Consider the following 25681-nt stretch of genomic DNA (forward strand, 5'->3'; position numbering starts at 1 on the left):
GGAAACCCACTACTGGGCTATGAAGCCAAAAATCATTATTTAGGGTACATTACTACTATATTATAATTTGGATTTGATATAGAAGAAGAGTTTGGATTTGATATCCCGCTTTATCACTACAGTATGGAGTCTCAAAGCGGCTAACAATCTCCTTTCCCTTCCTCCCCCACAACAAACACTCTGTGAGGTGAGTGAGGCTGAGAGACTTCAGAGAAGTGTGACTGGCCCAAGGTCACCCAGCAGCTGCATGTGGAGGTTACACTGCAAAGTAAAGTGTGTGCCACTTCTAGGCACATAATCTTTCCAAGGTATTTTCATAATCAAACAAGGTCACAAAAAGTAACAAAACAAGAACTCAACACAGACTAAAAGATTAAGTAACAGAAGAGGTTTTTTATGTCAAAGGCATTTTTATTGGTTTCATATTTAGTCACTAGGGATAAAATCTTGACCATGTTTAAGCCAAAAAGAGATTCTTCCAGTGGAATTTTGCAGTAATTTTAGCATCTGTCTATCAAATGGCAATATACTCCAGAAGAAACCTACAAACTGCCAGACCATTCTTAACTTTTAGGCATGAGAAACCAGCCATGCTTGTTCCTTGTAAGGATGACATAATTCCCTGAGAAGTGAATTGGTACCACTTCAGATATTACTGGTGGTAAAATTGTTCAGCTGTAATATTTTTAAATAAGGTTGAAACAGTATTTGACCCTATTTTTATTCAGCTGTGGAATCATGCTCAGCTGTAAAGGGGGCAAGTCTTCCTAGATTATGTGCAAAATTAACCTACATACTGCTTTTAGACAATGTAGGTTTCACATTTCACTGAATTATACCTTACTTTCTCTGATACTTCTCTTTTCCAAGCTAAATTATCCAACCTTTAGTGTGTTTCATCTAAATTCCAAGACACTTTTACAATCACTCTCTTTTGGAAAAAAAAAATCAAATATACAACTATACAAAGAATATACAAATGAATTCAAAACTCTTTTGAGAGTCAGTACAGGAAATAGCTCTAAGCTGCACACAAGTCACAAGGCAGTAATAAAATTCTGTTTCCCTAGTATGATCAAAATAGATTTTCTTGAAATACAAAGCAATAATCTCTGAACCTAAATATCCATTCATTTCTGAGCAGCACACTTGAAATAATGAAGACAAACATGCAAGCAGGTAAACAAACCCCAGTGAGCTTTGTTATAGACTTAAGTGGAAGATGACTGAAAATCTTCCCCGCAGACTGACTTTTTGTGCCAAGAGCTTTAGATTTGAGCTATTCTGAGCAGAGACAGAAGTAACTCAATGAAAGCCACTATCAACGCTGAAATCCCATCCTAAGCCCCTGTTCAAAATTATTTCCAGCGGGTCTGTTGAGATGCAGTATCCCCATCCCACATCAAATGCTTGAAAACACCGTTTTGCTTATTTCAAGTTGAGAGGAAAGATGCTGTTTTGTTTGTGTCAATTTTTATCCTTTATATATAGAAAGCAAAACTATAAAGTAAAAATAAATGGATAAAAATTAGATATAACACAAAAAGAACTACTGACTCAAAGCATCAGTTACTAACTTCTCCTCTTGGAGCTCCAGCAAGCTTCTGGCAGAAAGATGGTTAAAAGCCGCAATTAGTTTTCATTCAAGTGTAAGGTTTTTTTCCCAGCCAACCATTTACAAAAGCATCCCAAAAGGGCCCCAAACAACATTTTAAGAGTTTGGGAAATTTTAGATTTACTTACCAAGCCGCTCAAACCTGATACTTATTAAATCCCATGATATGTAATACACTCCAGCTTACAAGGAGCCTTTCACTAAGTGTCTGATGCTCAGAGAGTAGCAAGACCAGTTCACATTTTCATGGTTTATAAGAGCGTAGATATTTTCTTACCACTGCACAGTGAATATAAGCAGTTATGATTTGCTGGCTTGTATTCTTAGATCCTTGGGCAAATACCTTATATATTTGCTTACCTGTATAATTAGGGAGGCAGAGGCAGGCATAATTGTTTACTCCATCCATACAAGTTGAGTTGTTCTCACAATCATTATCTTCACAGTCATCTGGATTACTTTCACATTTTTCACCCTCAAATCCAATAGGGCAGGAACAACTTTTAATAGAAGAGTAAACAAGACCGGAAGACTAATTTACATTTCAGACCGAAATAAGTTGGTAGCATAAACAGCACAAACTAGTTTTGCACGTGTTGACCACTAAAGGTCATCAGTATTGAACGAAGAGGGTTGGCACCCATGAAAGGTCCCCAATATCAACTATTGACAGAATCCAGCAATATCCAGCACTGAAGGTTCCTAATAACCACATTTGAAAACCTGGCTATAAGCCAGGCTTCAAAATTATTTGCTGGCCATATGTTGGAAAGCCAATAAGAGAGACTCTCTGGACCGGACAGAAATGGGTAAAGCAGATATAAAAGGCCAGAGATTCAGGAGGGAGGGGCAGAATTGCAGTGGGTGATGAGGTAAGTGAACAGGGAAAAAGGTGTCTGTTTTGCAAGCTGAATTGTAGGAGGGAAGAGCAGGAGGCAGGCAGAGAGAGTCAGTGTTTGGACCCTCTTTGAATCAGAGGCTGCAGCAATGGAAGAAACAGGACCCCTTTGGAATGGAATGCTCTGCACTCTATCTAGGCTCAGCTTGTATATATGTGTAAATAAACCATAAATCATAAACCAAAGTCTCTGCTGTCCCTTATTGTACAAAAGAAAACACAGACTCTGGTGAGTGTGCCTGGTACCCTTGGAATGTTGCACAGCTCAGAGATTGTGGTGGTGTGTAACAATACTAGAGAGAGCTGTTTTAGTAATCTGCTTGGTTGGGGAGCCTATTCAGGCTGAAAAGTGAGTTAAAAGTGAGGTAAAAATACTTTAAAAAACAATAAAAATTGTATGATTAGTAGCCACCATTAATTACACCTTTTTACATGTGACTGTGAATGCATGTTTGTGTAATAACTGAGAACAGGAATAATACTGAATTATGTTTTATTTATTTTCTAACTCAAGTCTATAGCAGCTCACCAGCAACAGGCAACACAACAAAAAAAGACTTAGCAATGTTTTGAAGATGTGATTTCTGGAACATTTTAAGCAGTTCACTTTTTTATATATAAAAATATCCACATACCACAGTTTCACTATAAGAAGCATGAAATTTGTTTGTAATTATACATACCACAATTTAAATTTTTTAATTTTTTTTTAAAAATAAAAATGTAATTAAGAGGGTAGATTCACAGAAAACCCCCCCCCCTCACGCAATATGTAGAAAAGTAACAAGTACCGGTAAGTTGCCCTCCTTTGCCCTCAAATGTGTGAGAACTACCCCTTCTTATGATGCGGAAGCATTAAAAAAATGCAGCCCATCACTTGAGTATATTCTAGGACAGGAGAGGGTAACTTTCAAACGTTCCTCCCATCACTCCCAGCCAGAATGGTCAATGGCCGGTAACGATGGGAGCTTTAATTCAGCAAGATCTGAGGCCAAATTTAGTAATCCCTGATCTTGAAAGCTACAGTATGTGTTGTGTACACTGGAGTCTGTGTGCTTCCTATGCAAAAAGCCTGAGGTGGGAAAACACTAAATAAAATATGTAGCTGGATAAAGGAACAAACAAAGAATAAAAAGCAGAGGCAGGCAATTTTGTAGAAGTCAACATTGCTGAGTCAAAAGTATCTGCTTATTTCATATTCATGAACAACGAAAAAGGGGCAAGTGGTCTCTCCTGAGCAAAAGGAGCAACTTTTCTTTTTAAAGTATAAGGACAAAGTAGTACACAACTATACAGCATGACAACACAAAACTTGGATACTTGCAGACCATATGCCCCCAAAATAATAAAAGAACCATAAAAGCAATTTGAACTGATTGTGCAGAACAGCTCCTGACACTTCTCATCCCACACTCACCACTCATAGGTCATAATAGCTGGAAGGGACAGGGATATATCTTTAGAAGGGATGACTGAAAACAAACTGCTTGAATCAATTCTACTTAAAGCACACTAAATCAGTATGAAATATTTTCTTTGCCTGTCTTTTACCTCATTAGTACCAATAAAAAACGTCCTCTTTCTGACCCTTTGGTGATACTCAGGATCACATGAGGCAGATAAGGGAAGACAGGAAGAGCTGGCACAGCATCTTTTGTAGCCAAGAAAGGGGATGGGGGGAGTAGGATAAAAGAACTCTAATTAAATAAAGTGATCCATTCATCATGTCTCCCGTTTCCATTACAAAACCCCATTTTTCAGGGCTTTATAACTCAGCCATAAAAATGTGCTCTAGGCTGCAACTTGGCACACAAGGTCTCAGTTTGGGAGCACAGATTCATTCTTTCATTTGAAAAGAAAAGAAAAATGAGAAGCCTGTACTAGCTTCTTTTATTGTCTATTTCTGTATGCCACATTCTGACTAGAACAGGTGATGTTTACAATAAACAGTATACTACTAATAAGGACTGGCAATAACACAACGCTGTTCAAACAATATGCATTTCTATCACTAACATACAACATTCAAGCTATAGTTATAAACTCAGGAACCGTTATCTTTGTTTAAAAAAAGACAGAAAAGGAAGAGAGAACTTTTGAAACTAGAAGTATTATTTATTGGCATATGTAATGAGCGCCTATTTATTTATTTAATCCAGACTGATTAACTGCTAAATAAATACACTGGTACCTCGGGTTACAAATGCATCGGGTTACAAACACTTCGGGTTACAAACTCTGCTAACCCGGAAGTAGTAACTCGGGTTGAGAACTTTGCCCCAGGATGAGAACGGAAATCGCATGCTGGCAGCAGCAGCGGGAGGCCCCATTAGCTAAAGTGTGCCTCAGGTTAAGAACAGTTTCGGGTTAAGAACGGACCTCCTGAATGAATTAAGTTTGTAACCCGAGGTACCACTGTAAATAAGCACTAAGCAGTTTAAATATAATACAAGCAGGTCCTGCTTTCTGAACACAGTATGTTCCATGGAAACTGTTCACATAACGAGTCCATGGTTACCATTATTTCCTATGGATATATTTCTAATCTAGGATTTTTTGAATCTCTCTCCCTGCTTTTTCAATGGCTGCAGCCAATTAGCAAAAGAAAGACAAAATAAAAAACTGATTTGTCTCAACACTCCTACTCTCTGATTCATTCAGTCTAGTTCCCCCCTCCTTCTATTGTTTCTGCCCAGAAATGGTTGCTGACGGCCAGCAAAGCAAGGAAGTAAGAAAGCCATTTGTTTGGATAAGTGAATCTGCAGAGCATATAGCAAGGTTTGGGCATAATTGTTAATGTGAGGATAAGTGAATTTTTGGATAGCGAGCATGCGGATAGTAGGACCTAAGTATAGTATAAATTATTCCTTAAAGACAGCCATTAATCTAGACAATTTTTTGTTCCAGATGTAGTATTGTAATGTGCTTTTGAAAATGGCAATTGATGCAAAATGTAGTGGCCATGGGGGTAATGGTGCAGTGGATTGAATGCATTTACCGGCAATCCCCATTTTAAAAGTTAATCTGGTTGGCTTGGTGCTAAAAGTCCTGCTCCCATATATACCTGCCCATGCCTTGAGATGTACAGATGAGGCTTTCCTGGTGGTCCCAATACAGCCTGAAATACACAGCACAAGGCTTTGGGAAAGGGCCTTTTCAGTTGTGGCCCCATGCCTGTGGAATTTCTTTGCCACTTAAATGTGTCTAGCTCCTTCATTATGTCTGTGTCAATAATCAAATAAATAAATGATGTAGCTGGGAGAGCTACTGCAAAAATTATGTCTGTTCTGACTGGCATCTCAAGCAAGAGGACTACACTGCATTAAACACAAGCCACTCATTTCCTTCTGTGTGCCACACTAAGACTTCAGGGATTAGTCTTAAACTAGTTCTTCTGGTGAACTGAAAAGACTCAGGGACACATTTCATTTCATATGCAAGCATAAGCTACGGAAAAATAACTGCCAGAGAAAACATAAAGATTAATCAAATCTGAATGTGTAGTCAGAGAGGTTGGAAACTTGATTAGAGCAGAGGTTAGGAATTAAGACAGGCATGGCCAAACTTGGTCCTCCAGCTGTTTTGGGACTACAATTCTCATCATCCCTGACCACTGGTCCTGTTAGCTAGGGATGATGGAAGTTGTAGTCCCAAAACAGCTGGACGGCCAAGTTTGCCCATGCCTGAATTAAGAGATTGGAGGCCTGTACATATGCGATACAGTAGTACCTCAGGTTAAGAACTTAATTCATTCTGGAGGTCCGTTCTTAACCTGAAACTGTTCTTAACCTGAGGTACCACTTTAGCTAATGGGGCCTCCTGCTGCCACTGCACCGCTGCCATGCGATTTCTGTTCTCATCCTGAAGTAGAGTTCTTAACCTGAGGTACTATTTCTGGGTAAGCGGAGTCTGTAACCTGAAGCGTATGTACCCTGAAGCGCCTGTAACCCGAGGTACCACTGTATTAACAACTCAAATTAAGGAAGAAATATTCTCTCCCCCCATTCCTGGATGTGATTATATGTTCTACAAAGTTATAGCAGCTGGATCATGCAGTCCTATATTTTATTGAAGAGGGCTACCAATCACCATGTTGGTGGGGTCTGACATTTTTGAAAGATGCAGGTAGTTTTTTTTTTGTTATGGAAATTTATAACATAAATTATAGTGGCAAAAATGAGTTGTGTGTACAAGGCTTTAGAGTGGGAGGTTTCAGGAAGCTGCTGACTACATAAGCCACAATAAGGACCAATTACTATGGCTGCATATTCCTTCTCAGAAAGGGTATTTCTGTTACCATAGTGTAATTGGCTGAAGATTCTTTACACATTTTCCCTACTGAATGGGAACCACACAATCTCTTTGTTTAAGTTGTAGTAGCCATGCACTTTTCAAACATATTCATTGGGCCAAACTCTAAACCCTTTGAGGTGCAGAGGAATGTTGTATTTTCACTAAGAAACATGCATCTCAGTCTAGCACAGAACAGCACAGAACTTAATGATAAACTTTTAAAATATTTTTATCTTAGTAGAATTTTTATTTTAACATAAATTTTAAAATATTTTTATCTTAACAGAACTTGAGATGGCTGGCTATATTAAATGTACTATATTAGCATGCTCTATCAAGTGATTTAGTATTTGAATGAGATGAATGCTGGCCAGATGTACTGCAGTTTACAAATCAGCTGTTGTGTTCAAAACAGCAAATGTTTTAGAGCCCTTTGGCTAAAGAACTACACACACCTGCATATCAACTGGACAGACTCAATAGCCCATAAACACCGAACTCATCCATCAACTGCGGAACATTAACACTGCAAAATCTATCAGTTAAGTTAAAAAAAACTTAAGTGAACTTTGTATTATTGGAATAATGCAAAGCACATTGGTGCACTTCAGCTGAACATATACACTCAGCACAGCAGCTATATAGACTTCATCACAGTAGGCAAGTTCCAACTAAAATTAAATATTTGTGAGTAACATATATCTCAATGGATTAGTTAAACACATGCTTAAACCTTTCCCATTCATATCAACAGTACATAAAAATGCTTTTCTGCAGTTTGATTTTATCTGATACTCTTAAGGCTTCAGCAATGATGAAAGGCTGGTATGAAGGTAGGTTTGTATTCATTCTTAGTAAAAACAGCATGGTACTAATATAGCACCTTCCTGATATCTGTGCCACATATTTCTCACTGGGCAACTTTTGACACAGAAGTGTATAAGTGGATATTAGCTGGAAATCAGTATTTATTCTGATCTATTTATTAATGTCAATTAATTTTAGATATTATTGTCACCTGTATCTCAGAATGCAATGCTGGGATAAACCCCTACAGCCCTGAAGACAAAAACACATTCTAAAAATGTAACTGTTAAAATATGTACCAGTGGGATCGGAACAATATCAGAAATATAGACCGTTGCTCCTGGAGGAAGCAAATAAAAACTGTGAAATGGGTACATCTAGCTTTGTTTGCTGTTCCTTAAACCAGGAATTTACATGAAGAAAAATACAACTTTAGAATAAACTGTTTACTGCTAAAAACCTGAATTTGATTTTGATTCAGTGTTTCATTTTATCCCATGCCCTTTGCTGACACTCTTGTGGCAGCATGTTATAACAGTAGATAGGAGTAGTGGGATCACCTGCTGTTTAGGCCCCTTATGTTACCTACAAACAGCAGGATAAGGAAGGGTGTGAGGATGGAGTTTCAGTCATAACAGGGTGAATTTCCTGGCTTATGTCACCACCTTCCCATTACTCAAAAGATAATTTTCTTGTCTGTGACTACAGGAACTTGGGAGTTAAATCACTTGGCATTTCATATGGAGAAACACTTTGGCTTAAAATCCCCTCTACAAGAGCAAAGATTTGACAAGTTTGGCAGCTGAGCTTATATATTTATATGTTTCTCTGGGAGGTGAGAGGGGGAGTGAATAGAATATATAATCTCTTTCACAGGCCACACAGCAGAAAGTTCCAAGGGGGCCTTCTCTTTTGCACGGGAGAGATAATAGTCTCTCATCTTGACACACAAGGGTTTTAGGAAGGCAATTCTGCTTCTGCCAGCAGAATCTACACAGTGAATTGAAATAAAACAGAAAAAATCAGTGCCAGTAAGTTCAGAATTTAGTGATGTCAAATTCCCCTCTAGGTGGCTTACAGCACATATAAAAATTTGTAAAACATCGGACATTAAACATTTCCCGATATAGGGCTGCCTTCAGATGTCTTCTAAACGTCAGAGTTGTTTATTCCTTTGACATCTGATGGGAGGGCGTTCCACAGGCTGGGCGCCACTACCGAGAAGGCCCTCTCCCTGGTTCCCTGTAATTTCACTTCTCGCAGTGAGGGAACCGCCAGAAGGCCCTCGGAGCTCCAACCCACCTGTCCCCCTATTTCCAAACCCTTTCTCTTTAAATAGTTCTTGGGGGGAAACAGCTTGCCCAAAAGGGCAATGGCATCCTTTTGTCTTGTACACTGCAGTGCAATGTGCTAGGCTCCAAAGGGAGAACACCCCCCACTCTAGAGCAGTGTTTCCCAACCGGTGTTCCGCGGCACACTAGTGCAGTGTTTCCCAACCGGTGTTCCGCGGCACACTAGTGTGCCGTGAGACGTTGGCTGGTGTGCCGTGGGAGGGAGGCGGGCGAGGCGGGCGGTGAGAGGCGGCGGCGGCGAGGATTCGCGTCGAGCCGGGGGCGGCTCCGCGGTGGTGGTGCCGAGGTTTCTCTCTCCATTCTCCCCTCACACACACACACAGGAAATAACACAGGATCAGCTGACAGGACCCAGCCAATGGGGCGGCGGCGGGGCAGCGCATGCAAAAGGGAGGAGCGCGAGACAGCGGACGAGGAGGAGGCCGGCATGTCCGGGCAGCAGCAGCAACAACAGCAGCAGCAACTCCCGGCGACGGCTCCTCAAGCCCCGGGCAACCCTACTCCCTCACCGGCCTCGGCCGCCCTCCTGCTCCACCCGCCGCCGCCTCCGCCGCCACCACAACAGCCGCCGCCGCCTCAGCTGCCGCCGTCCCTCAGTCCCTCGCTTTGCTGCCTCCTCCCCCCCCCCCAAAGCTTGGAGGTTCCCCGGCAAGGGGGAGGAAAAAAAATTGAAAACTTTCACTTTCGTGCGTCCCTCCCTGCGTGATGCTGCGCGCTGACGTCACGGGGCTGTAATGGTGGTGTGCCGCGAGATTTTTTTCATCAAACAAGTGTGCCTTTGCCCAAAAAAGGTTGGGAAACACTGCTCTAGAGCACCACTGGTGTCAGCTGCATCAGATTTTAATCCACATTGTGATGAGGTTGTGGTGCCTAATGTCTCCCTTTTCTTTAAATCACATATTCTGAGTCCCCATAACTTTTATCAAAAACTTTGACAAATGAGTTTCACCAGCATCTCCAGTTCAAACACTTTCCATAACAAGAACCTAACATAGTCTGTCATAACAAGGTAGCCCATTTTAAAGGAAAATATGTCACAGTAAAATCAAACTGAGGTGATGATCCAGCTGAAAGTTAAGTATTGTGATTCCAACTGTTTTGAATGGGAGAGTTAAGTATGTGCTTAACACACCCATTCAAAACAATGGAACAAAATGCTTAGGTTTACTTGGTTCATGACCGTGGCGTTTGCCTCCTAGATGGGTCATAAGGAAAGGGTTAAAATGAGTGTGATGTGATTGGCCAGTGAGAATGCAAGGGGGGAGTAAAAGTTAGAGTGGGAGGTTTTGAAAGTTAGTTGAGGTTTGGGAGTTGGAGAAGGAAGAGGGAAGAATAGGCAGTGGGTTGGTCGAGTTGCATTGTGAGAGAGTGAGAGGAATTGTTAGGTTGAGTCAGATAGATAGTTGGGATAATCAGTTTGGAGTTGTTAGGAACTAAGATTAAGAAACTGACAAGAGAAAAATTAACTGAAACTATACGCTTGTTCCTGCATTTAAAAATAAACTTGATTATTTGTTAATGTTAACAACTGTCTGGACTCCGTGTGTCCCTGTGAGAAACGGGGTGGTGGCAGCGAATAAAGCAATCACAGTGGTGGCACAGGGTCAATAGACCGTCAAACGTCCGGGGGCCCTGTGTGATCGCCACAATGACCTAACACAATTTTATCTTATGGGACGTTTTTGTATGATAGCCTTTTCTGTTTCACAATAATGACAGCTAAGTTGCATTATCCACTATCTTTGTTTTAACACAATTTGCTTTCAGTTACCTGAATCCATTGTCTGTAAGATGGCAAGTGCCTCCATTCTGGCAGGGATTCTGAATACAGGCATTAATAGGAGTACTGCAGTCTCGACCCTAACAACAACAAAAAGTCCATGTAAAATGGTTAGTCCTATTTTATCTTTGATGCAGACGCTGATTCTCATCTCCCTTGCCTGCATTTTCTCATTGAGAGACACAAAGGACACAAACTTCAGAAAGAGATCATCCAGTCCTATTCACTGAAAGCATTTCCCTTAAAGCAGGGTTTTGAGAAGAGAAGAAGAAATAGTCAAGTGGGAATCGAAAATATAGTTATTTTATCACCTAGAGATAGTTGCTTCCTATGTAGTAATGCACTTGTAAAATATCAAACATAAGCAATAAGAAATGAATATATATGAGACATAAGGCAAGATACATAATGTTTGTAACTTAAACAACATCTCAGCAAAGCCGCATTATGTACTATTGACTTTTATCTTTGTAGCAGAGTTAATTCATTAAAGATACCAAGCAAGTTAGTGTTTATACCATGGGTAGGCAAACTAAGGCCCAGGGGCCGGATCCGGCCCAATCACCTTCTAAATCTGGCCTGTGGATGGTCCAGGAATCAGTGTGTTTTTACATGAGTAGAATGTGTGCTTTTATTTAAAATGCATCTCTGTGTTATTTGTGGGGCCTGCCTGGTGTTTTTACACGAGTAGAATGTGTGCTTTTATTTAAAATGCATCTCTGGGTTATTTGTGGGGCATAAATACAGTACGGCCCCCCACAATACAGTACGGCCCCCCACAAGGTCTGAGGGACAGTGGACTGGCCCCCTGCTGAAAAAGTTTGCTGACACCTGGTTTATACCTAAAAGCAAACTTTCAGTTGACAAACACCTTTGTCAAGCTGCTTTGCTTAGTGGTCACCTAACTATCCTTGTAGAATCAAAGCTTATTAAACTGTTGTCAGATTGGCATGTTTGCCTGTGTAATCAAATGTGTCATTTATGCCCACTAATACACACAAAAGGACACCTGCAACAAGCTACACTAAATTAATGAATAAATAAATTTTAAAAGCAAGTCAAGGAGACTGCATTTTGCATACAACACCAGGTAAAGCTTAAATTTCTTTGCTCTTCAGATACTTTCAATGTTGTATCTTTAAAGCATAACTTCAAAAGAATATAAAAGGCTGATTATATCTTAGCTAGAAATATTTTATTTGATTTCTACAGCATTGAGCAGTGTTAAACTTTGCACCAAAGTGCTTAACCTGAAGCACCACTTTAGCTAATGGGGCCTCCTCCTGCCGCTGCGCCGCCGGAGCATGATTTCTGTTCTCAACCTGAAACAAAGTTCTTAACTTGAGGTACTATTTCTGGGTTAGCGGAGTCTGTAACCTGAAGCGTATGTAACCTGAGGTACCACTGTACATAAATATATAGATTTTGCTTCACTAATGCTTATTGGAATAAAACGATGGGAGGAAACTGACATCATACTAAGGTGATTGTTCTATCAGGGCAAGCATTTCATCCAGTTTATGCTGCCACATTTTCACACATTTCATCACCAATCTACTGAGGACAAAAAGCAGCTTGGATTTGATAAGATCTTTCTTGCTAAAGATAACATTCTGAAACCTTTGCTGGGCAAATGCAAGAATGTGACAGAGTGCATCAGGGAAACTGAGTTCATTGTTAAATGGCTGCATTGCTTATAAGAGCAGCAGTGCTTTGAATCTGATGTTTCGGGAATGTGCTTTGTATGCAATCTCAACCACCTAAGAAAGGTGTGGAGCTAGAGTACATCTCACAAGGGAGACATGAGAGCTCTCACAGGACTTCTCTGTCTCACCCATAATTGGGAGTAGTTCCCCTTGAACTAGGAATTTCTCACTTGCAAACAAATTCAGTTCCAGATATAAAGAAAGCATAAAGTCATTGATTGGCATCTTGAGTCACACAAAGATGAAGTATAATTTGTAATAATAAATAATACCTGGGGATCTTACAATAGCCACTTGTTGCCCAGTGGCTGCATTGCTAACATGGAAGGAAGAAGTGGTACAATCAGCATTCTACACCACTACTTAACATGACTAACATAATTCAAATGCATCTGACTTCCTGTTTGAACACAACTATATCCATTTTACTTTGAATTTCTCTCAATACCACAGCATAAATGGCTTTTATTAGGGTAGTTTCCAAAACATATCAATATTTTGGTAAATATGAAAATGGCCTCATGGAGGTATTTTTGAACCCCCCTTTCATAAACAGCCCTCTTATACCATCTGAAAAGCCACTCCTGAAAACCAGATTAAGTTCAAGAGTGGCCTCTGACAAAAGGAGCTGAAATTGAAGAAAAGTAAATAGGGAAAAACTTAGTGAGTGTACAGAACAACATGGACATGCCCAAGGGGTTCTTTGGATCCCCACCCCCGGAGATGTGTTTGAATGGAGGACTATGTCTGTGATGCATAAAGTGTTTTAGAGTACATGGAGAAGGGTATCAAACTTCAGAAGAGATTAAGCACACATCTTGCATGCATAAATGTCCTAGGGTCAATTTCCTGCCATCTCTAAATCTCACGTGGCAGGGCTGGGAAAACCCCCTGCTTAAGGCCTTGGAGAGCCACTTGCCAGCCAGAGTAAACAATACTGAGCTAGATGGACCAATTGTCTGTTCCAGTATAATGCTGCTTCCACCAACCCAGTGACTTCCTGATGTTTTGGACTCCAACTCCCTTCAGCTCCAGCCAGCATGGCCAAAGGTGAGGGATGATCAGAGTTAAAGTTCAAAGCTTCTGGATGGCACCAGACTGGGGAAAGCTACCCTAATTTAGCTATAATTGGTCCCCAAGTTCCATGTCTAAGACTTTATCCAATGAATTCTACTCATTTAATTCAACATTCCAGCTTCATTTGTGACTACTTTCATCTGAAGCAACACATGCAGCTGAAGACTTGCTACATCTTCTGTGCTCCAGATAAGGAAATACTTTTTGAGTTGCCTGGCTTAATAATCAATTAAACTCTTTCAGCTCTCTTGCACAACCATTCTTGGATTAGGGGTCCTGCCATCTAACTGATGTAGCAACGCACTCCTCCACACAAGATTTTCTTCACATCGACATCAAACAAGGAATAACAAATGCTGAAAGGGCAGACTCAATACAATTTATCAAGGTAAAGGAAATAGCTTCCAGATGGACAAACGTGTTTGGTGCTGGTTGGTGAGAAGGAAGCAAGGTATTGTTACTGAATTAGCATGACACTCTAGAAGAACAGCTTGGTACAAAAAGAATTATCTTTTCATATGGTTCACATTTGAATTTGTCAAATGTCACTCCAGTAAAAAATATATGTGGCAACAATGTAGGGGTTTTCTTGAGGGTTGTAGAAGGGCTTCTACTCTCTTTCTCCCATGTCTCTGGTACTAGTTGCTCTTTTACTCCATACTATCTGAATACGGCCCATACAGATGCAACAGTATTTTTAGATTAGTATGTACACACACATAATGTCTTCAAAATCTCAAGACGGTATGAAATGGAAAAGTTATGAAATGTGTTAACATTACTCAACATCTGGACAGCAGTTTCCCCAGCTGGGAACTATAGCATTTAAAAGGGAGCCCAGGAAATGTCCTTTCTTCCTTGAAACATCTTTATACTCGTCCCCAAAAATCAGGTGCTCCAAATTCATATCCCATACTAATTTCTGCCCCCTATGCATCGCTAGCAGAGGTTGTTCATCATAAACACCATCCCCACTGCTGCATTGCATTATTTAAGTAGTCAAAAGGCAAATTAAATTTCCACTGAGAGGTGTGGCCCAGCTGTTATCATACCTTGTAGCCGAATGGGCAAGTACATCGATAAAAATCCAGTGGGTCATTGCTGCAAGTCCCATTATTTTTGCATGGATTGGATAGGCAAGGGTTACACTTGGATAGAATACTGGTATCAACAGCTCCTAAAAAGAAACAAAAGCACAACTGAAAAATGTGTGTGTACAATTTATGTAATGAACATTGATTTTTATTGACATAATTTTTTACAGTAAGGAAGAAAAAGCAAAGGACAGTAGAGAAGGGCCTGTTCTTACGGATCAGCTAGATCTTTAACACCAACCTCTTTAACAATAGTGGGTGGTCCAGTCTGTAGGGTAGAAAAATGGACCACCAGATAAGGGAGGAACTCCTTAACTTAGGTGTGCTGATAATTATTAGTTTAAACACAATTAAAAGGTAGTGGTGGTGAAACCAAAAATTGAAAGACCAAAACTTGTATGTGTTTTGTCCTCTTTGCTGCTGCCATGGAACTCTCCTAGCATGATAGCAATGCAGAGGTACAAGCTTTCAGTGGGCCTGATGTCTCTTACACTGATAGGAAGTATTTGGTTTGCTACTTGCTTCCCTTCAGCCCAGAGCTTATAGTTTAGGGAAATTAGACTTGGAAGCTGCCGCAACAGAAACTTATCTCCTGATCTGAAATCTAAGATCCTTTAAGGTGTTTAGAGTTCTGCCCCTTCAGCTGAATGTGGGTTACCACAACTGCAATCAAATATATTGCTTATTTAAAGATCTGAGCCACCACTCTCGAAATGGAATATAGATTACTGTATGCCTTTCTCTGCAGCATAGGAAGAGTAAGAGACCTTCTATGGTTCTTACAGCTTAGCAATAGTATGGCATGAGTGGCAGCAAAGTAAGATGGGCAGAAAAGCTACAACGGTGTATAGCATATCTTGTTATTAAGTCTGACATCTATTTTTCAATTCTGAAGCAAAATAGTTGAATGTCATGTTTTCTATTTGCAGATAGTAAGTGGTTCCCTTTCAACTTGAAACCTTCTTGTTTCTTTAACTCCCCATGGTAGTTGAAAAAGGCTACAAATGTAAACAGTAATTAAAAGCATAAAAATACATTAAAACACACACACACAGACCTCACACATTTTCCACATATAGAAGGAAGCTTCATAGTTTATTACATAGAGAACTGTGCAATTATGAAAATACATGTGACACTTTTATCTTAGCAAACTGTTTGAAAGGCAGGAAGCTTCTGTGTCTATCTACAAAAGTGACTGATATGGAGGCAGCCTATAGCTATGCATGTTTGCCAATATGGAAACAATAGGATTTCAAAGACTGAAGGGCTCAGGAGCTTTACATTAATGAGTAACGAAAATGCCAGTAATATCTTTGTCATACAGTGCCAAACAATAATGAGTGATAATTTATTTTGCATTAAAATGTTTAATCAGTAAAATTTAGAAAGCAAAAACTTTGTGAAATCCTTCGTATGAGAGATGAAAATGTTTAACCAAAGCCAAATGCTTGCAGTCAAATTCTTTGTGTTAAAACATGGTGAAGAAGTTTTATCTAGAAGGGATTTTTTTTGCCATTTTCCTTCGGCATTTAAACTAAAGACAATACAGGTAACTTGCACTTATACATAATGAACTTAGTGACTGCAGCTTTGTTTGGTGTGGGGGAAAGAAAGAAATAGATGAAAAGCAGATGAAACCCACTCTCAATTTATTTATTCTTTGCATCCATACTACACAGACTTTCAGAAAGTGGTGTGAGGGGTCATCAGCATCCTAGAGCCTTCATCCTAACTTCCCAAAGCCGGGTAAGGCAGCTTCCTATGATGTAGTAAGAATCCCGGTATATAACAAAGGACACTGCACACTAAGGACTTGTACCCACCTTTGCATTGAAAGTGGTGGGTTGGTGTTGTAAGCAACAGCCTGTCTGTCATGTCATCTGGACTGCTGCATCGTGCGATTCCTGGCTCTTTGTAGCCTGCCTTCACCCATTCAGAAAGCCAGCGCAGGTTGCAGTCACAATGCAAAGGGTTGGTACCAAGTGCCCTAAGGTGGGTTAAAATACAGGTGCATATATAACCAACAGTTGTTCAGAGAATCCCTAAAACTATTTGTCTCATTTTATGGACATATGATTAAAAGAAAACTTTCTGATGGTCAGCCATTAATCTGTGTCCTTGATGCTGGCTCTTGATATGTTATTTGGCCAGTTTCAGCATTAAAAGCATCAATTCTCTTTCTTCCACCGTTCCTCATGTATACTACTGCTCCACAGCTTCAACACAAATTCCCATCTTTCTGCTATGGAGGAGACTGAATAACTAATAATATCCTAAACGTAGCAGGCATCATCCTTGAGAATTAACAGCTCACACTTGGAGATCAGAAGTAAGGAGATAAAGTTTTCCGCTCAGGTGATACTCAACCAAGCCTGCCTTAAAGGCAGCCTTGACCACATTCAGTTTGATAGAAAGAGGCCCACCTTACTCAGAGTCACTGCTAATTTGAATGCAGATGAAGCAGAACCATGTCCATTTACAGCAATGTGTGGGAATCATAAAACCTCCCTCCCTAATTCTGGATTAGGAACCTATTCTGGTTTAGGAGAAGTAAGACCATGGTGTTATTCAGGAAAGAGAGGTGGTAATTAACTCTTTCACTGCATGGTCCAATCATGAATATCTCTCAGAGGATCTGAAGATACTGACTAAGTCCCAGAAGCACAGGACCGTAGGGGGAGAAAACATGTTCATTCTTCACAAGCTCTCTCTATTTTGTTTCTCACCCTCCCACTAGTCAGGCAACTTATCCTGTAAAGCACCACGGCTTTCATCTCTCTGTAGGGGACATATTAGCCTTAACCAATACTTTACAATACTTTTCTATGCCTTCTACCAAAAACTTCATTGTAAGACCACTTAAGATTTGACTTTATTGAAACTCTGAATTGACCAGACTCAGAAACTCTGAATAAACTCTTGCAGTTCAAGTGGAATGTTTTGGGAGAACGATCTAAAGGTTAAGGGGTATGATCCCAGTGGCATTATGCTGGTTCTAACCAAGTTTTTACTCCACAGGAGTGCTTAGCTATAGTTCCTGCAGAGGAAAAACATTATGATGGGTTCATCCCCTAGAGAGAAAGTTAAGAAATTATTTACACATACAAAAGTGATCAAAATTAAGCCTACATGTATACTTTTTCCATTAGAGATAACAAAAATAATTTCTTAAAATGGAGTTCATGCTCAAAAAATGTTTTTTGGGGGAAAGCGGATGGAATACTGAGAGATGAAATTCCACTAATGTTGTTAATGTAATTCCAGAGACATGACTGATTAAACAATTCTGCCCTAGACAAATTCATGCTGAGAGTTCATGAGTTGAACTACCGGCAGGGGTTCATCCATCAACGTTAAGTAAATGGAACAGCAATCTTTCCTGAAAGGGGACAAATGTACCCCATTTATAAATTCTCACATAAGAAAAATAATTTTGCATACTATATATGAGCTGTTGAACAAGCATGTATCTGGAGTTCCACAAACATACACTTATGAATTGCCCAAATGCTCAGGAAGATCTTGAGATGGAGAATGAGATCAAAGAGACATCTACAGGAAGAAGAGCTGTAGTAAGGGGTGGCTTAAGATACTGTAAATGTGTGTTCCGGTCAAGAAAAAGAGGCAAAATTTCTAAATGACTCCCCCAGAACAATACCTTTAAAGTCCTAAATGGCTTCGGTCCTGTATAGCCAAATGAGCATCTCCTCCCACAGACCCTGAAGTCCAGATCCTGAGGTTCAGCTCTGAGGCCTTTTGGCAGTTCCATCATTGTAACAAGTGAAGATATAGAGAACCAGGCAGTGGCGCCCGCCCTTTGGAAAGCTCTCATCAGATGTCAATTATACAAGTTTCTGTAGACATCTGAAGGCAGCCCTGTATAGCAAAGCTTTTAATGTCTGATGTTTTGCTGCGTTCAGTTGGCTTTTACTGACCAGGGACTAGGTGGGATGAGGGTAGTTAGAATGACAATAAAATGTTTTATTATTTAATATATTGTGAGCTGCCCGAAGCATTTTGGATGAGGTGGGTTTCAAATCAAACCAAACAATAATAAAAAATTGCAGTGTACATGCTTTACATTTGGCTGCCTACAATTATGATCTGGTAGATTCAAATGCTTCTAATCATTTCAAAAGGCAAGTGCAGTTTTCCAAGTTGGACAATTCCAGCATGAGGTGGAATTCCAGCATAATATTTACAGTTAAAATACATTATAACAAACCCAAACATATTTATGATAAGAGCCTATGTGTGGTAATATATACTCCTACTAATAAAACATGGTTCTGCTAAACTAAAATAATGAAATGACCTTGAATATATTATTCCAAAATAAGGCTTTCAAGCTTTACACTCATTATTTGCAGTAGAGGTTGGATGAAGGAGCTAATTAAGAGCTGATATTACAGAAACCTCCTAAATACTGCATTAAAAAGTCTATTCCAAAGACCCAAACCCTATGATCATGGTAGTGATTCCGACGATCTAATTTACTTGAGCCAGAAATTTTAGAACAATGTAAATTTGCCTACGCTATCAGTTTAGACAAATTCATCCCTTTCATATTCTGCTGACATTTTGGCATTAAAATCTTGCATCAAAAATGTGCACAGTATTTTAAAGTATTAAAAACTTGGCGAAAATTTTGTTTAGCCTCAGTCACTGCTTAATGTTTCAAATGTAGCTAATTTTCAGATTTGCTCTGAATGTGAAATTTGCTCAGTGCTGGTAAGAATAAATGCAACTGCAATGTGAAATAGCTGTACAAATCCTACTTAGCAAAATGATTTGTACAGTGTCACTAGTCTATTGAGGGTAACAGTACTTACAGATGGGAAAGTGACACAAGATCATTAAAAGACCCTTCAGGAACGCTGGAAATATCATTGCCATGAAGAGTCCTAAGAGAGAAGGGAATAATACAATGTTAGAATGCAGCTCGACCAAATATTATGTTAAGAAGTGCAGGTGTTTTTAACCACTTTTCGAGGCATATTCAATACATAACTTAGGAAACTACATATTGTGCTGCCTTCACAAATTAAAGATAAGGTGGTTTGAGGAAGATGCTTTTTTATTTAAACCAAGGGAAAAATCACTCATAGATTGTAAACTCTTTCATCAAGCCTTGCATAAGAGGGCAAAGGGATACAATTTCATATAAAAGTGAATCCTAAAGGAGGAGTTATGGGGCAAACTATAAACACGTACTTTCAGAGAGGAAGTTAAGGTCTGTGGTGACATCCACCCATTCCATAATATAAAAATATCTGAGATTTTGTCCAACTGGGGAATTATTTCAAGACCTTTGTATCATCAGGAAAACTTACCATTTCTAATTTCTAATCAACAAATCTGTTGCAGATACAATATGGACAATTGGATTGTAAAAACAATTGTCAATATTATATCAAACCAAGATACAGGATATCACAGACTGTCTCTCTGACCTTCCATTCTGCAGCACAAATTCCAGCTGTTAGGTGCAACAGCAATTAATCATTTGCATCTACCAAACTTAGAGTTAACTGGGATAACCACTTAACTCAGGATCTGAAACTGTCTTGAAACGTGGTTAAGTGTGAACACATTAGCTTTAACCACATGATCCTGTGACATGATCTCTGTGCTGATTCACAGAATTTACATACATTTTTTTTTTTTTGCTTTCTCTTGTGGACTGTTTTAAGCAGATATTAGTTTAACATTTTGGACTTTATTCTTAACAAGAAGAGCAAGAAATAAATATATTATCCAGTGATTCTGTGTTTCTGTTTTTAACTGTGGGGCATTCTGTCAGGAGTAAAGAGCTGTATTAATACCATTTTAACACAATCAATATTATAATTATTGGTACACCCTAGCTCAATAATGTTTGAAACAGGCACTGTACTGTGACAGTATTCCAAACAGTTCAAATAAATACAACAATTACTGCATTGCATTATATGTGGGGCTGCCTCTGAAGATGGTTTGGAAACTTCAGCTAGTGCAAAATTCAACAGCCAAGTTGCTCTCTTGGGTAAGACGGTTTAAGCTTATAAAACCAGTCCTGGCCTGATCGCACTGGCTGCCAATTAGTTTCTGGGCCCAATTCAAATAGCTGGTTTTGATCCCATAAAGCTTAAATGGCTTGGGCTAAGTTGAATCTATTCCAGCTTGATCACACAGCGCAAAATCCACATTACATGTGAATGTGTCCAAAGTGTACACACAATAAGGAGATACATTGTTATGATTGTACCTGCATAACAAGTCTTATCTAACATCTCTTTGTACACTCACACTATTAAGTTTTTTTAGAAATTTAAGCATACTCCTAAAACACTAACATACGAAAATGTGTTAAGAGGAACCCAGCCTCTGAGCTACAGGACAAGGCTCCCACTGCCATACCTATAACTAAATTTAGAATTAGGCATGTATTTTGATTGATAAAATAGTTTCCCTTTTTAATATTGATAGAGCAAATTTCTGGCAAACAAAAAAATTAGGAAAGGAGTGGCTCATGCTTGAAAGGGACTCTTTACCTGCACATCAAACCCAGACAGACAATGAGCTATGTATCCTTTCTAGAAAGAAACTTGGAAATGCTTTTGCTGATTATTTCTCACTGAGGTTCTCTTGGGAATCCTGATAATAAATAAATGACACTAACAGATTGCACACTGTCGCTCAGAAGCACTTCCCCGCCCCCAGGAGAATTGATTTTTAATAACAATGTAGATGACATGTGGCGAGGGTTGTTGCTGACACCAGAGTTTTGTAGACTATAATAAATCAAATCAATCTGGAGGCTTCCAAATGCACAGAACTCAGAAAGAGAGACACTCATTCATGCGTCATTTCACTTTTGCACAGATGTGGAAGAGCTCCCACCCTTTTTCTCACTCCTATTTTTCTTAGAGCAAAAGCCTCTTCCCACTCCTGTTTCTCTTAGAGCAAATGCCTGTTCCAAGATATGATGAAGCAAGTCTTCTAAGCAAGACAGTATCTGCATTTATAAAACTGGGCCTGAGTTTGTACCATTTTTCTGCCATGTCCTGAAAAATATAGGTAATTTTGATTTGCTCATAACTTAACATTTGCACAATTGCATATAAAAAAGGTTATCATATGCTACTATATCCTAGAATTGAGAACCTTGATATACAAATAATATACTAGTCAAGACTTCATAGCATTTCTCAAATGATGAGAAAAAGAGTCACTAGCTAATGTACAGAAATTCACTGTGTGTGAAGTTTGCCCTCAGCATAAAAGACTAACATACTGCCTCATCAGCAGGCAGATTACTGGTTTCATCCTGCTGTACGCAATCTTCAACTGACCTGCAACTCACCCTTGTCTCCTTTCACATGTCCCCAACAATGCCTATGAATATCTCAGAGTGGCACATTGCCTGGTGTGCCAGAAAGAAGGAGAAAGGAAGCTTTTAGAAACATGTAGGAAGTGCATCCCATGTGCTTCTGGAAGTTTATGCTCCATTTATTACTTGGAAGTGATGAACCTCCTTGCAGAAAATAAGAGCAGCTACTGCAAATATGAATGATCTATTTCCTATAGTCCCTTCTCTATTCCTAGAACAGGCACATACAGAACTGTACTGGAGCCAGCCAAGAAGGGAAAGAGAAACTTATAGGTTCAAAATCCTTGCACCTGATCCTAGACGGGACTTCTGGCAATGCTAGATATCAGCCTCTGCCATACCGCATAAGAACATGTATGTTTTAATACAGGGGTTGGGGACCTGTGGCTATTCAGATGTTGCCAGACCTCAGCTCTCATTATCCCTGAGCATTGGGCCAGTCTGCATTTCAAGCATCTTTAAAATTAATAATCATCTTAAAGCTCAAAAGGATCTCGCTCTCTACACAAAAATCCAATATCCCCCTTGAACAGTGGTTACAGGCTATTTTATATCTCAGTGCAAGTACATTGAAACTAATTGTCTGGAAATGAGCGTGATGTGGTGACTCAAGTGAAAGCCATCTGCTCGTTAAAAATCTTGCTGTTACCTGCAGCCTCTTAAACTATAACCCAGCCACAGTGAACAAGCAATACTTACAACACCCTGAGAGACTTAAGCCCGTTGAACGCATGGACTGGGATACACTTCAGCTTATTGTAGCTCAGGATCCTGGGATAATAAAAGAACACAGGTTGCATTACTTCATCATTGATTCACTGAAGCAAAAGCAGAACAGAAATCAGAATTCATTAACTTAGAAACATTAAATGCTTAGTTAATGCAACTGATCTCACACTGAACAGCAATTACAGTGTATGCCAGAACTACTAAGTACTTACAGTGTTGATAGCTGTGTCATATTACTGAAGGTGTAATTGGCCAGCATGCTGATGCTGTTGTTGCTTAAGTCACTGAAGAAAAATACACAAAATAAAGGTCATTGATGCAATGAAAATAAGTCTTTTCTTAAAGTTAGCTCAAAGTTCAAGTTGTTTCAAAGCAAATAAATCAACAAGGACCAATTATCTGAGAATGTAATGCTGTAAGAAAACCAAACCAAATACTGTAAAAAGTAGAAAATTTTATTATTGAAATTTCAAACAAAGTTACGCTGGCAACTCCTCCATGTGCCTGGTGCAGAGATTGCCAACTTTTTTTGACCAGTGAGAATGCTTTGAATTTAGAGCAAGTTGTATTGAGGTTGTAACGGGAAGTGTGGCATAACAAAAAAATAGAGACCCCTGAAATTTTTTTGTTTATCTTGGGAAGTCAGCCTACCATGGGGAGTTCTACTGGTCTTGAATGTGGAGATCATACAATATTGATTTTACATGCACTTACCAATACTTCTGCTGCCTAATAGCAACAGGGAGCATTCCTTAGCACCAGGGAAAATATACAAGGTAGCCACATAAGTTTCTAAGATGACTAGTGAAATATACTTGGAGTCGAGAGTGGATTTCACGCTCTTTATTCAGCTCATAGTGGTGAGGAGGAATGGAAGTTCCCCCAGAATGTCTGCCTTATATACATTATTTACACAATGGGCCCCACGTGATTGGCTAATTCTGGGATTCTCCTGTAGGCCAATCAGGTTGCGGATTCACTTCCACCTGGAGCTGGATTGGGTGGCTCCTGTGGACCAATGAGACTACGGCATTATGGATCCTATTGTTCTACGACCAGACTGCTACATTTTGGATCCTATTCAACTCAGTACATAACACCTAGAGACTGACTTTATTTTTAAATGGAAGTCCAAAGCAACTGCCCAGGGGCACCAGTGAAAGCCATCATGGATGCTATGCTGTTCACATGTATTTCTGCTGTGAACCGCCCTGAGATCTTCAGATCAAGGACGGTATAGAAATTTAATAAATAATGTCTGGCAACTCTTGGTACCATAAGTCATTATGGTAATATATTGCTGTACAGCAACACATAAGATGCCCCAACATGATAGAAAGGAACAGTGCTTTTTTATGGCACTACTCAACGGTACGCAGCACCAGCACCATTTTTTCCTAGCAAAAAGCACTGGAAAGGAAGGGCTGGCACCAAATTCTGAGATACTTACATTAGTGTCAAGTGTCTGAACAGGGAGAGTTCCTTTGGCACAGCAGGTAAATGGTTTCCTTCCAGATATCTGAAAGCAATATATATTGAAAATAGTTATAGGCTACATCTGCGAATGTCCAACCAGAAACCATCATAATTGTGATGTTAAATACTTTAAGCAGGTTTAATTGTAAATGATGGTTGTAAATTCCCAACTACACCAAAATATGTTTCCAGCCAGTTCAATAGGGTCAGAATGTGTATACTGATACAAATATGCATCCAGTTGCACGATTTCAACCACTGCTTATCCAAAAGCGTATTTCTGCATAGTGATAGCCATCATCAAATCAGATGTCTATGTCAGTGTATGTGAAAGCAAAGCCAAAATTCTATTGTTAGATTGCAGTGATTGGGGCGGGTGGCTTGTATCTATATAAGACCATTTGGGTTCTTTTAAAACTTCTTCTTCCAGGGTCTTTCTGGAACATGTCAAGTTAAATCAGTTTTGTACTACCTCTGCCAAACACACATTATTTGTTTTGACAGCATCAATTTGCAGTTTGTGTCCTATGGACCCCTTCAAAATCCTGGCTGGTAATAAAGATATAATGTGACATCAAAATTAGTCTAGTTTAACATAAAAATTAGGTTTTTTAAAAGCAATGTAAAAATAAAAGCTATTGGGATGCACCAGACTCCACAACATTAACTTTATTTTTTAGAACATAAAAGCACATATAGAGAGCAGTGCCAGTATATGTTTTGTTAGGGGAAACAAACTTGTGACATGTAATTTGGGGAAAGATACAACCCAAAAATTAGGCAATTCTTACTGGGCTACCAGAAAGCCCAGGAGAAAAGGAGAAATCTAAAATGCCTAGGTTCAAAGCTGAGATTATAGTAAGTAATGGAAGTACAGTGGTACCTCCGTTTGTGCACAGGATCCATTTCGGAGCTCCGGTCAGATCCCGAGGTGTGTGTATCTGGAGGTGCTGCTTCTGTGCATGTGCGTGGCACGTAGAGCACTTCTGCACATGTGAGCACAGCAAAGCCCGGAAAAATACTTCCGGGTTAGCCACGTACATATCCCGAAGGGTACATAACCGGAGGTGAACCTAAGTAGAGGTACCACTGTAGTTCCTTGTAACCAAATCCTCTAATGCAGTAGCCTCAAATCTTTGCTACCACGGACCACCTGAAATTTGCTGAGGGTCTTGGAAGACCAAATTATTTTTCTGTCTAGTGTAGCAATTGTGATTCTATAGAATTTAAATCGTAATACAATAAAATACAATATAAGAAATAAAAGAAGCAATAAATACCGTACATATTTTAAAATCAGCACTAACTTCCAATGCAATGGAAAGCCATAGACATGTCACAGACATTGAATGAAGCTTGTGGATGACTGGTGGTCAGTGGACCACAGTTTGGGAATCCCTAATAGGCAGTGGTGGAGTTAGTTACACAGAAACCCCACCAGTTTATATGTGTTAAAAGTCGCAGTTTGCTAGGTGTTTT

General features: G+C 39.5%; 1 protein-coding gene across 2 annotated transcripts in view; it reads right to left on the reverse strand.

Moving 5' to 3' along the window:
• Positions 1 to 25681, reverse strand: part of SLIT3 (slit guidance ligand 3) — a 411520-nt gene that overhangs the window by 50786 nt on the left and 335053 nt on the right. For both annotated transcript variants that reach the window (XM_083481735.1, XM_083481734.1), the window contains exons 21-28: positions 24177 to 24245; positions 22939 to 23010; positions 22697 to 22768; positions 19458 to 19529; positions 16449 to 16612; positions 14581 to 14705; positions 10737 to 10825; positions 1976 to 2115 (exon numbers count right to left, since the gene is read on the reverse strand). In XM_083481735.1, coding sequence (XP_083337861.1) covers positions 1976 to 2115; positions 10737 to 10825; positions 14581 to 14705; positions 16449 to 16612; positions 19458 to 19529; positions 22697 to 22768; positions 22939 to 23010; positions 24177 to 24245 — 803 coding nt within the window. The remainder of the gene's footprint in view (positions 1 to 1975; positions 2116 to 10736; positions 10826 to 14580; positions 14706 to 16448; positions 16613 to 19457; positions 19530 to 22696; positions 22769 to 22938; positions 23011 to 24176; positions 24246 to 25681) is intronic.

Source organism: Podarcis liolepis, assembly GCF_965112155.1.
Source record: "Podarcis liolepis genome assembly, chromosome: 2".
Taxonomy (NCBI): Eukaryota; Metazoa; Chordata; class Lepidosauria; order Squamata; family Lacertidae; genus Podarcis; species Podarcis liolepis.